The sequence below is a fragment of the Etheostoma cragini genome, chromosome 24 (assembly GCF_013103735.1).
Source record: "Etheostoma cragini isolate CJK2018 chromosome 24, CSU_Ecrag_1.0, whole genome shotgun sequence".
Classification (NCBI taxonomy): Eukaryota; Metazoa; Chordata; class Actinopteri; order Perciformes; family Percidae; genus Etheostoma; species Etheostoma cragini.
The window spans coordinates 11,841,321-11,853,674 of NC_048430.1; the positions used below are offsets into that span (position 1 = coordinate 11,841,321).

Consider the following 12,354-nt stretch of genomic DNA (forward strand, 5'->3'; position numbering starts at 1 on the left):
CCCCCCCCCCCCCCCCCCCCCAATAAAAAAACACAACAGAGGATATCATCAGCGTAGCACTGCTGTCGGTGGTTGAAACCACTTTTCGTGTTTCTATGTAATGATTTTCCTGGTTTTTAGGTGAGAACATGTAGGCGTGGGTTCACAGTCATGCTCAGCGACACTTTGGCACAACAGATTGGAATTTAATTCAAACCAATATTTACTCTGATGCCATTTCTTCCCGACTCTAGGCCCCATGAAAAGATTTTAGCATCACATAGCTTTTGTTGTATTGTTTTCAGTGCAAAATGCACCCAAATGTCCAAAGACCTGTGTTGGTAACTGTTTGGCAAAGGACTCGTAACACAGTAATCGGTGCTCTTTTTCAAATTCTTTAAAGATAATAAAGTAAATTTTTGACCTTTTTAGGAAGCCCGTTTAGTCCCTTCAGAGCCATCTAAATGTGTTTGCCAGTTAGATGAAAAAACCAAGCACACAGCGTACATCTTTTGGAAGGGTGGTTTTCCAGTCCTCCGCCCGTGACTCCGCCCCCTGCTCTGCCTGTGGATTCTCATCAGCCAATCCTAAATGTCCACCTGTCATAGCCCATTTTTTAAGTTTGCACTTGTTTGTTTCTTGCTCTCCTCCTCCTCCTCCTCCTCCTCCCCCCTCCCCTACACTTCTCTGTTGATGCCCCCCTCTCCACCCCCCCACCCCCTCTCCCTCGACTCCTGTCCTCCTGACCCTCTCTCAGGCGCCACTCCCCCTATAGGACGCTCGAGCCGGTGCGTCCGCCCGTTGTCCCTAACGACTACGTCTCGAGCCCGACGCGCAACATGGCGCAGCCCCAGCAGAGCCCTACACGCACTGCATCCGTTAATCAGAGGAACCGCACGTACAGGTACCCCCCCTCCCCCTTTCCCAGCATGCCTCTCTACACTTCTTAAACACGCTCCCCTTTTTCCCTCTACCTCCTGCCCACCCTCTCTTCTTCTCCTCTCACACTCTTAAAATGCGAGCCAGCTCCTCTGAACATGCCTTTCCCTTTCCCCTCTGAAATGACTCATCGTGGAAATCCCTTTTACTCCCTTCTCCTTTCACTTTTTTATTTTTCACTTCCACCTAAAGGTTGACCCAACGTTAACCTTTTTGTACAACAGTTCCTGCTCCCAGTGAATGTACCAAGCTGGTTTATTTTGGAAATCCCTCGCCTGTGTGCTCACCCCCCCTCGCCACTCAAAGAAGGACAAAGAAATGAGGCCGAGGTAGAGATTCAGAGCTGTATTTTTAGCGTGGCTAGACACAGGTTCCTATGGAAATAGTCATCCAATAGGCAGCGTCGCCCCCGCAGTCCTGTCAACCCGATGTCATCTCACCACCCCCCTCCCCCAAGACGACAACCTTTCATCCCAAACACAAGACAAATCCACAGATTCCCCCCATCTGTCGTGAGAGAAGTAAAACGCCTAAGGGTTGGGGGGAAAACGCTATTAAATGTTTCATTATTATAAATATATATATATTTCTGGTCCAGGAATAGATAACTTTCCCCGACTCTCCTCTCAACACGAGTCTTTATCTTCACCGCTCCATCCACAGCTCATTTTTACTTCATCTCTCAACAATGCGCCTTTTTTCTCTTTTCTGTTGTGCAAAAAAGTGTGCCCCACGTGTCTTGACGCTTCCTGCTTTTTTACTGCGTGTCATATCTTTGTTTATGTCTTGTGTCGCTACTGCGTCACCTGTGTCGTGTGTCCTTGGAAAAGGCTTCCAGTTTATTATTTTATTTTTTTATCACTGTGACATTTGACATCATTTCGAAGGCTAAACAGCTCGCACTATGACATCAAATTCTCTTGAAGCTGCCACGTTAATAATGGGAGTTATTGAGACAGAAAACTTCAACAGGTCGAGCACAGCTGACCAGGTTGTTCCTGGCCGGTTGCAGACAGATGACTGCTTTAAGGCCGGGGTCCCCAAACATGTCCCTCAAAGGTCTGCATCGGAATTTTTTATTTAAGGTTAGGGGTACGCAACGATTGGCAATTAAAATAAATACAAATAAAATTATTCTCGAGAGCCCCCCTACAGGTTTCTCCACAGAGCCCCCCTACAGGTTTCTCCACAGAGCGTCCCCTACAGGTTTCTCCACAGAGCGCCCCCTACAGGTTTCTCTATAGAGCGTCCCCTACAGGTTTCTCTATAGAGCGTCCCCTACAGGTTTCTCTATAGAGCGTCCCCTACAGGTTTCTCTATAGAGCGTCCCCTACAGGTTTCTCTATAGAGCGTCCCCTACAGGTTTCTCTATAGAGCGTCCCCTACAGGTTTCTCTATAGAGCGTCCCCTACAGGTTTCTCTATAGAGCGTCCCCTACAGGTTTCTCTATAGAGCGTCCCCTACAGGTTTCTCTATAGAGCCTCCCATACAGGTTTCTCTATAGAGCGTCCCCTACAGGTGTCTCTATAGAGCGTCCCCTACAGGTTTCTCTATAGAGCGTCCCCTACAGGTTTGTCCATAGCGTCCCCTACAGGTTTCTCTATAGAGCGTCCCCTACAGGTTTGTCCATAGCGTCCCCTACACGTTTCTCTATAGAGTGTCCCATAGAAGTTTCTCTACAAAGCCCCCCCACAGGTTTCTCTATAGAGCCCCCCAGCAATTGCATTTAACCATTCGGCCAATGACTCCGCAGTTGTTTAGCCAAGGTAAATTAAGCAAAACACTGCATAGTTCCCCTTTAAGTATTTACAGAACTATTTCTATCTTTTTGTGTGTCACTTTAAACAGTTTGACAGGCTGCTGGCTTTTTGATTCATCTAAACAGTGATAAATGGTTTGGAAATGAGCTCAGAAGACCACGGAGCGCAGTTGAGAGAAATAATTCATCACGGTCACAACGCCGAAATAAAGCACATCAAAGACTATGTAGTCTCCTGTTCTGACTCCGTCCAGAATGTCTCCTTTCCATTTAGTCATTATGTTCAAAACAATCGGCGTCACACCACAGTGTATACATTGAACAGCATGACGACTGTGTGGTTTTACTCTTCATACGCAGCTGTCGTCGCTTTCTTAGTCAGACGACCTAACCGAATCTTCGCGGTTCAGAAGCTGCAAAGTGCTCTTTTAAGTTCCTGGAACTATTTCGTTGAGAAGGGGCGCGAAGTGAGGACTTGATTGCATTTTTCTAGGTGTGACATTTGTTCAGCGCCGACAAAACGTAGCAACCCGTTTCTTTTTAACACTTGTGTTGTCTTCCTGCCGACCATGTTGCAAATTTTGGGTTTTCTGGGTCAAAGATCTTTTTCTGTACTTATACTGCATGAAGCTGAGAATACTGCTGTACTTTTACTGCATGAAACTGATAATACTGCTGTACTCGCTGTACTGTAGTGAACTGAGCCTTTACTTGACTTATGAAGAGCGTTGTGAGGAACCATCCATTTTAGTTTATTTACAATTTTGTTAAAAGAAAGCCCAAATGTGTGTTATAGAAACTTGTCGAAAGTGAAAGTGACCCGAGGACAACAGGAGAGTTAAACTGACTCGGGGGTGCGTTAAATACCGTGTTGCATGCGCAAGAGCTCTGCCTTTTTAAATGAGTTTACAGACTCGTCTCTGCTGATTGGGGGTCACCCGGGGCATAAAAAACGAGAGACACGCCCACCAGACCAGATAAAAACACAACTCGGTGTAATTTCACATAGTTTTGAGATTGAACATGCCCCAGAAGTGTGTGTGTGTGTGACGGAGTGTGTTTGTTTGGCCGTTTGTGGTGTGACGCATGTGCTGCCCTACTCAACCCCCACCCCCTCCCCCCCCCCATCAGCAGTGGGAGCAGCGGAGGCAGCCATCCCAGCAGCAGTCGCAGCAGCAGCCGAGAGAACAGCGGCAGTGGCAGCGTGGGCGTGCCCATCGCCGTGCCAACCCCAGCCCCACCCACCGCCTTCCCAGGTAACACCCGCTTCCTGTTTCTTCTCTGAGCTGATGAGTGTGTGTGTGTGTGCATGTGTGTCTGAAACTAACTTGAATTAAAGTGACATGAGGATGTTGGAGGAGCCCTGGATCTACTGGAATCCTTTCCTCCCTATCTTACTCTGATCTTGTCTTGACCTCCCTCAACTGTCTTTTCTCTCCTCCTCTTTTCCCTCTTCAATCCCTTCCGTTCAGCCCCCGTCCCCTCCAACTCGGCTCAATCTCCCCCCAACACTGCCACCACCCCTGGGGCCTCTAACACAGCACTAGACGGCCCCCCACAGGTCCCAAACCCCCCTATAGAGATCCTGCCTGTACCCCCACCCCCTCCCCAGCTCCCTGCCTCTGCGGCCCCCACTGGCACGGGCCCCGCTGCTTACGGCAACCCTGCACAAGGTGAGTGTAACCCCGGTGGGAGAAACTCACCCGCTCCCCTGCACGCCCTCCATCCCTCCTCCCCCTGACATGCATCCTCCTGCTTGAAAGACCCAGATGTTTTCATCGGGTGGCATCACCCTGGATATCCAGCGGTTTGGTCTGACAACTTGCTCTAACTGTTGACGCCTTGCAAATGGAAGAAGTTCGCAAATGGCCGTAACAACGCCATAATGTAACTGTGTCAAATCCCAATTTTAAAATCAGGGGATAAACCGCGAACTTCAATCCGAACTTTCGAGTAAATGGGATGCCAAGAAAGAAATGGCAAGAGCACTTCTATTTTTATACATTTTATTTATCAGAACTTTAACATATTTGGATGTTCCTCTGTTCTGTTACAATACAATAAAACAAGTTATTTTAGTGAGAACTCATAAATAACTACAAGTAACTATTATTAGAGCAATCTGTTTTTGTAATGCATTTCTGGATTTGAAAAAAATTCATATCTGACAATATATCAGATTTTTAAATAACGAAATATTAAAAATGATAATCAAATAAATGATCGTTCTAACTCAACTGAACTTTGTTTGGGGCAAACAAGAATAAAGAACCATTAAAAATAAGAAGGGTCCGGTCAGTGCGTCATATTTGTTCCAGGTTATGACAACTTTTATGAGAGAGAGATTTCAGATACCAACCACAGCCTTCTCTGCTTTATCTTCAGAAATGTCCACCTCTCAAGGGCTACTCAACGCTTTTTGAAAACACATTCTTGAGTTTAGAAAGTGTAACGTCAGCACGATAACAAAGCGTGGAATTTTCTGTCTGTTTTTTCTTTTTAAGTGTTAAAAAAAAAAATCCTACTTAGAGGCCATTGTAGAGCTCTTGACTCATCAGGACCTCCAGTATGTCTGGAGGATCAACAGTGGGCCCAGTCTGGCCGGCGCGCAGCCCTTCGGCCTTGTCTGCTGCTGCTCTCCATACCTACCACAGCATCTCGTCAACCGCCCGTGTCTGTGTTGATGCTTATGATGGTTTCTAATGTAAAATGCATGAGCTGTGTGGTGAAATGCTTGAACGTTGAACTCTTCATTCATGTGTATTTCTTCTGGCTTTGTTGTTGTTGTGTGGCTCAATATTGTACTGTAACTTGTCAATGGGCAGTGCTGCTGTTGCAGAGTAGCAAATGGATGAATGATGAATTAAGGACATTTTGAAAAACACATTTCTCATTCATTTCTCCTCATAAAAACATCCGGATTTCGCTGATGGTTGGATTGACCCCGTGGTGTTGTCTCCTCTCAGGCGCTCCTCAGTTCTACAGCATGAACCGCCCGGTGCAGCCGCTCCAAAACTCGCAGGTGGGAGGCTCGCTGCCGTACCGCCGACCCGCGTCTGTCACCGGTCAGCCCAACATGGCCCACAACCAGAGTCAGCTCAACGGGGGACCACACTTCGCCCCGAACCCAGGTACTTCTTGTGTGTGTGTGTGTGTGTGTGTGTGAGCACACAAGAAGAGAGGATTACTATTTTGATTTATGTCCATGAAACCTTTTTAGTAGAAGTTCCAAAACCTTAAAGTTTTTAACCATACTATTTTTCTGTGTATTTTCCCCAAGCTGTCCTGTCAAAGACAAGAGGAAAAGCCCCAAAAATAATCTTAAAAAAATAAAATAAAGACAAGCCGAATATATCTACTCCTAGAGAAACATTTGAATGAACAGTGAACTTGTGAGTAGCCTAAACAAAAAGCTAGGAGGAAGAAAACGTAGGAATTAGATCATCATCATCAGTTGAGTAAAGCCTCATCTAAGTGTGGATACTGCTTCAACCCAGGATGCCCAAAAGTTTTTAGACTTTAAATTATCGGCTGGTCGGCATTTAAAATGGCCGAAAAATAATAATAAAAATAAAAATGAACCAAACGCCTTCAGCCTTGTTATGAGTGTTGCTGTTTGTCCACCAGAGGACGATCTACAACGTCCCTGTTTTTTGTCATTGGGTTTTTATTCAAAGGACTTCAAATTTCATATCTTAAGTTTGTATTTTTATGCAATATATTTATCAAAACTTTAATATAATTTGATGTTCCTCTGTTTTGTTGTAAATAAAACAAATTGTTATCATATTATTTGAGTGAGAACTCATAAATAAATACAAATAACTGTTAGGGAAATCAGTTTTTTAAATATATATTGGCCAATAGATCTTAATATTGGATTTTTAAATCCCCAAATATTTGTATTGATATTGGCCTTCAAAATCCGTTAGCTGCTTTAAATCTTGCTCAAGTCTTACATTAAAAGTGAGAATCGATCTTTAACCTTGGGCACATCTGTCGTCAACACCTGTCAACATGTTGTTTTTCTAGCAGAATACCGAAAGCAGCAGAATTAAGAACACTTTATTATGTGGTTATTTATCGCATCTAATATTGTTATCGCAATATTCAGTTCCGTTGTGTTGTCGTCATATCGTGCAGCCCTACTCTCTTCTGTGCTTTCTTTGAATGTTCTAAGCTCACTTTCTCATGTCTTTGCTGTTTATGTCTGCCTTCCTCTCTCTCTCTCTCTCTCTCTCTCTCTCTCTCTCTCTCTCTCGTCCTCCTCCGCCTCTGTGCATTGATTCTGTTTGGTGATAGCCGGCCCACTCGCGCCCCCTCCCCCCTCCATGCAGATCACCCCTCAGCTGCCTCTGATGGGCTTTGTGGCCCGAGTTCAGGAGACTAGTAAGTGTTTTTTCTTAGCCCCTCGCTCCCCCACCTGCATGACCGCCGTCTGACCCCTCCCCAACAGTTAAGGCTCCGATATACGCTTTTCAACTACGCGGTTGATGGCTGCCATGCGTGTCCTGTGTTTCTCCGGAGCGCAGGCTGTGCACGTCTGACAGGCCGGTCCGCAGCTGTTAAACACTCCAACCAAGGAGTAGCTTCCAGTGTCGGCCAGGCATAATATGGCCCTGATCTGCCCCCTGCTGGATGTACACATAATCCTCAACTAGTCTCAATGCCAGACCTTCCTCCACAGCGCTACCAGGGAGGGTCTGGCTGGGATGGGAGAAAAACATGCTCTGGTTTATTGGCATTTCTTTAAACCAATCACAATCCTCTTGGGCGCCGGACAGAGCCCTGTGCCGCGTTGAAATATCCCCGGGAAGGAAGTTGTTTTGGAGGAACATGTGTGCAGTCAGAAGTAGTTTAAGTCATCAACAGAAAACTCCGATTGGACAGATAGTCTAGCTAGCTGTCTGGATTTACCCTGCAGAGATCTGAGGACCAGGATCGTAGTCCTCAGAAATCAGCCAGAGGTTAGAGCGCCAACACAGAGACGGAGGACGCTGACAGGCATCTGGCCGGCGCTGTCAATATAGACTACTCGTTCAGGTACACGCAGAGTACGCAGGCAAGTATGTGAAGCACAGAGTTCACGTCTCCGTCAGCTTGCATTATTTAAAAGCTCATATATCGGAGCCTTTGGTGTCAGTCATTCATCCCTGTAGGTGGAAGATTTGTTTTATTAAAGTTAACAAGTGGTCAACCTCCAACACCAGCTCGGTCAATTAATCAAAAAATGTCATCACGATTATGATTTTGTCTCCTAACGATCACAGAAACAGTATTTGAGACAATTACTTTGAACGTTGCGTTTTGCACGTTTACTCTTATTTCGCCTCGTGTTCTGAATGACGAGAAAAAACGTTCACAGTACACGCGTATACACTGTTGATTTGTTTAACTTTTTTTCCCCCAAAAGCCGTGATTTCAATATTGACCAAAATTATCGAGCAGCCCTAGTTAAAACCGAGTTAACTAAACGTTGACCACTTGTTAACACTACCAATAAAAGTAATGTATGAACAACGAAGCATGTTTGTTCCGGAGCATGATCTCCTTTCGGTTATTTTTTTTTATAGTACCTGAGGCTACATTTACATCGCTACGTTCTGGTTTTGAAGCAGAGTTTTGAGCCAGAAGAGACCTCGCAGCACCGACTGTTTTTATCTCCAGTAGAAGAACTAATCTCTGTTTAAAGGATCCCACCCAAACCTCATATCTCATCACCATCCTTGTATACTGGACATAAACAGGAGGCAGCCTGGAGACTCTGCCTGCTCCTGGTAGTTGCCATGGTGACGTTAGTGGCTTTAGTCTCAGAGAACCCACCTGGTCTCCATTTGCAGCCGTTGAGACTGAAGCACGACCCTGCAGATTCATAATTCTAAAACGGTTCAGAAGTGTTTCAAATGTCTCCGGTTGGGGGGGGGGGGCAGAGCAGGGGGAATGAGAGGGGGAAACGTCAGAGCAGGGGGAATGAGAGGGGGGAAACGCCAGAGCAGGGGGAATGAAAGGGGGGAAATGCCAGAGCAGGGGGAATGAGGGGGGGGGGATTTCAGAGCAGGGGGAATGAGAGAGGGAAATGTCAGAGCAGGGGGGATGAGAGGGGGAAACGCCAGAGCAGGGGGGATGAGAAGGGGGGAATGAAGGGGAAACGTAGCGATTTAAATGTAGTCTGAATGCATCCATGGACTCTTTCTCTTCCTCTCCAACGCCGATCCGCCATTTGTGTCCCCCACTAACGCGGTCGTCTTTGTGCTCCTTTCTTTCTTTGCCTCTAATTGTTCCTTCTTTTTCTTCCCGCCCGCCTGAAAACTATTTCTAGTCTCAGATGTGCCGCCTCCACCTCCGCCCGCCGAGGAGCCGGTGTTTGAGGAACCCACCCCTCCTCCTCCGCCGCCGGAGGACTACGAGGACGACGAGGATGAAGAGGAGTCGGCGGTGGTGGAGTACAGTGACCCGTACGCCGAGGAGGACCCGCCCTGGGCCCCGCGCACCTACATGGAGAAAGGTCCGCCTCGAGTTCACTGTACAGGCACCAATCATCCTTGGCTTCAGCATGCTCCTTTTCTGGTTTAGCTACGGTAGCAAAAGTGTGGGAAATAACGGTTTCTTTCATTTATGTTAACCGAAACAAATGATTTCTCACCATAGATAGATAGAAGGCCTTTATTGTCATTATACACAAGTGCAGTACCTGTGCAACGAGATTGAAGCAACCCCTTTACAGTGTCAACACAAAATATAAAACGATAGAATGTAAGTAGTTCAGAAGAAGGAAAAAAAAAAGAGAGGGAATGTGGTGCACTGTTTCTGAGAGCAACTATATACTGCACATAATACTGTAAGGAAATTAAAGGGTTAAATATTAGATATTGCACAGAATTCCAGTATATAAACTGTGTGTGTGTGTGTGTGTGTGTGTCTCTTCTCCCCCCTCCCCCACAGTGGTGGCCATCTACGACTACGCCCGCGACAAGGAGGACGAGCTCTCGTTCCAGGAGGGCGCCATCATCTACGTCATCAAGAAGAACGACGACGGCTGGTACGAGGGCGTGATGAACGGGACCACGGGCCTGTTCCCCGGCAACTACGTTGAGTCCATCATGCACTACGCCGACTGAACAACCCCCCCCCCCGCCCCACCCCCTCCCTCTCTGAGCGGCGGAGAAGTGAAGGGGGGGGAGAGGAGGGGAGGGGGAGCCGCGGGTTAGAGGTCAAAGACTTTGATCAGACAGAGCACGATCACCTCCGGGCGACGAGAGAACAGAAAGACGGGGAGGGGGGGGGGGGGGGGGGGGGGGGGGGCGGAGAAGACGACGTTTTTAAAGAAGTGGCGGCGTGACGAACTGATGCCCGGGCGTTTCTCCCGACACAGGCGCCATTGTAAAACAACCACTACTCGGCATATATCCTCCCCTGTCGTACTTCTTTCTTTCTTTCCTTTACTGACTGTGGACTGGGACTGAGGTGGATTCATTGTGTTTTCAGAGTTTTTGACACCACTACGTTGATTTTGCTTCATTTTTCTGATTTTTTTTTTTCCTTTTATTTTAAAGCATATTTATTTGGATTTTGTAGTGGGACAAATGGTTTGGGGGGGGGGGGGCAAAAGGGCTGCAGGAGAACGCCTTCACGTGTCGGTTTTTCTCACACTTTTCTAGAGAAACATACTCGTGTCTCTATATAAAGTACACCGCTACAACACTATCCTCCATGTGGGGTGGAACTAACCCGTAGTTTCAGGACTTGACTAAGTATTGGTGTGGGCACCTCAGCAGAGTGTGCCGAAGCTGACGTTCTCTAGGAGAAAGCACTGCAGATGTCTTAAGGCGACGCACGCGCAGCTAGAAATAAACGTGGGTCGGAGAGAAAGGCCTGAGAGTGCTTTAAAACCCCGTTTTTTTTTATTTTTCTTATTTGATCTGAAATGCTTCACGCCACGCCACGCCGGGCCGAGGTTTAACATGAAAGAGGGGCGGGCAGCTCCCCCCCCCCCCTACCCAAAACGGCGGCGAGTTGAACCCGGAGTGTTTCTACGTGCTTCAGCGTGCGTTGTTTTCCTCGCGAGATTCCTCGAATGCACAAGGATTTGGAAGTCTTTGCTCCTGTCGGGAATTCTTGAAGTTCATTAGTTCGGTTGGCGAGACTCATCCTCTGCAGTGTTCAGATGCATTTGAGATGAAGACCTTTTCATTTGTATTTCTGGCGTTCCACCCTCAGGGGTCCCGCATCGGGGTTGTTTTTTTCTTTGCTCAGGCTGCATGTTTCGACTGATGATTAATGTCTTAATATTTTTTAGATATGGTGTGGTATGGTTTTTGATATTCCCCCGTGACGACGGAGATTCCTTTTTGGTCATTTCTAACATGCTTGTGCCATATTGAAGTGTGTGTTGCTGTTCAGAGGTAATCACTTCATTTGCAATAAACTGGGCCAGAGTGGAGCGGCTTATCGTTGAACTACAAATCTTTATTTAGTTTTTTTCTTTTCTTCTTAAAGTTCACCCAAGTTGTTTTTAAATCAAAAGCACATACATTTGTAGAAAAAAACGGTGTAGAAGAAGAAATAATAATATAAATGTGAGATGTATTACGTCCTTAATACAGGACTTATTGAATATGAAAAGATGCCAGCTGTTGTGTTTAAAATGGTTTTAACCGTCGCGATATTCAATACCCTCAATACTTCTTAACGCCGTCGGTCTAGGCGTCGTTAGTCCACGGTAGAGTCTCCGAGACGCTTGGCGAGGGCTCAGTGCTTGTACTTATGTCAGAATCTTTATTTTCTATTAAAACAAAATAAGAAATAATCAGAAGTGGGTCTGTATGTGAGTCTTGCATGCCATTGTTATCTGTACCGGTGTCGTGGCGAGATCACCCATTCTTAAAAGAGGTCTGACCAGGCACCGCCAGCCCCATCCAAAGAGACTGGACACTGGGGGGGGGGGGGTGTTTCCTGGCAATCATCGGCCTTGAGTTGTTTTCTCTCGTTTTGGCGGCTGTGTCCAGAGGGGTAATTTGCAGGTGGGAATGTGTGTGTGTGTGGGGGGGGGGGGGTCCTAACCACGCCAATAATCAAAACTGGCCAGCGTAAACCTTTCTGACTTGTTTATGACACGTTCATGACAGTGTCATGTCACTCTCATGTAGGTACGTGTTACCCAATTTTCTCTCTATTAACCTGCGTGTTGTCTTCCCTCCGACTCTGAGTCAAAATTTAAAATAAATACGGTTGTACTGGTTGTCTTTTTTGACCCTTTTGTGGTTTTCCTCCAATGATTTTGTCACCTTTTCGTTTGTTGACTTTTTCTGAGCCTTTTTGTAATTTTCGTGTGCCTTTTCCCTAAAATGTTAAACCTTTTTTTGTTGCTTTTATGGACATTTTTTCACATTTTTTTCCCTTTATTTGAAACGTTTCTTTTTTTTTTACACTTTTCTAAAAGTTCTTTTACCAATTGTTTTTTCTTCAAATGCTATCAAATTGACAAAAAACACCAAATTCAATGAAAGTAGTAAAGTAATTATTTATTTAACTTGTGACTTGTGACTTGTTTTGGACAATTTGTTTGAAAGAAACCCAAATTTCTGATGTAGAAACTTTTTGGAAAGGGGTCCATAAATAGTTGGAGGAAAAAGCACCAGACAACAGAAAATTAAGGGTTTTGCTCAAAAGTGGAGACG

The 12,354-nt window shown here is 46.0% G+C and overlaps 1 protein-coding gene across 19 annotated transcripts in view; it reads left to right on the top strand.

The window, feature by feature from the left end:
• abi2b (abl-interactor 2b) overlaps positions 1-10,648 on the top strand; it is a 20,498-nt gene extending 9,850 nt beyond the window's left edge. For 2 of the 19 annotated variants that reach the window (XM_034864857.1, XM_034864860.1), the window contains 7 exons: positions 737-883; positions 3,812-3,933; positions 4,150-4,350; positions 5,644-5,808; positions 6,980-7,066; positions 8,997-9,182; positions 9,620-10,648. In XM_034864857.1, coding sequence (XP_034720748.1) covers positions 737-883; positions 3,812-3,933; positions 4,150-4,350; positions 5,644-5,808; positions 6,980-7,066; positions 8,997-9,182; positions 9,620-9,795 — 1,084 coding nt within the window. In that variant the 3' untranslated portion in view covers positions 9,796-10,648. Of the gene's footprint in view, positions 1-736; positions 884-3,808; positions 3,934-4,149; positions 4,351-5,643; positions 5,809-6,979; positions 7,067-8,996; positions 9,183-9,619 lie in introns of all 19 variants that reach the window. The other 17 variants (XM_034864856.1, XM_034864858.1, XM_034864862.1 and 14 more) reach the window with 11 other exon arrangements.
• Positions 10,649-12,354: the final 1,706 nt, after the last annotated feature.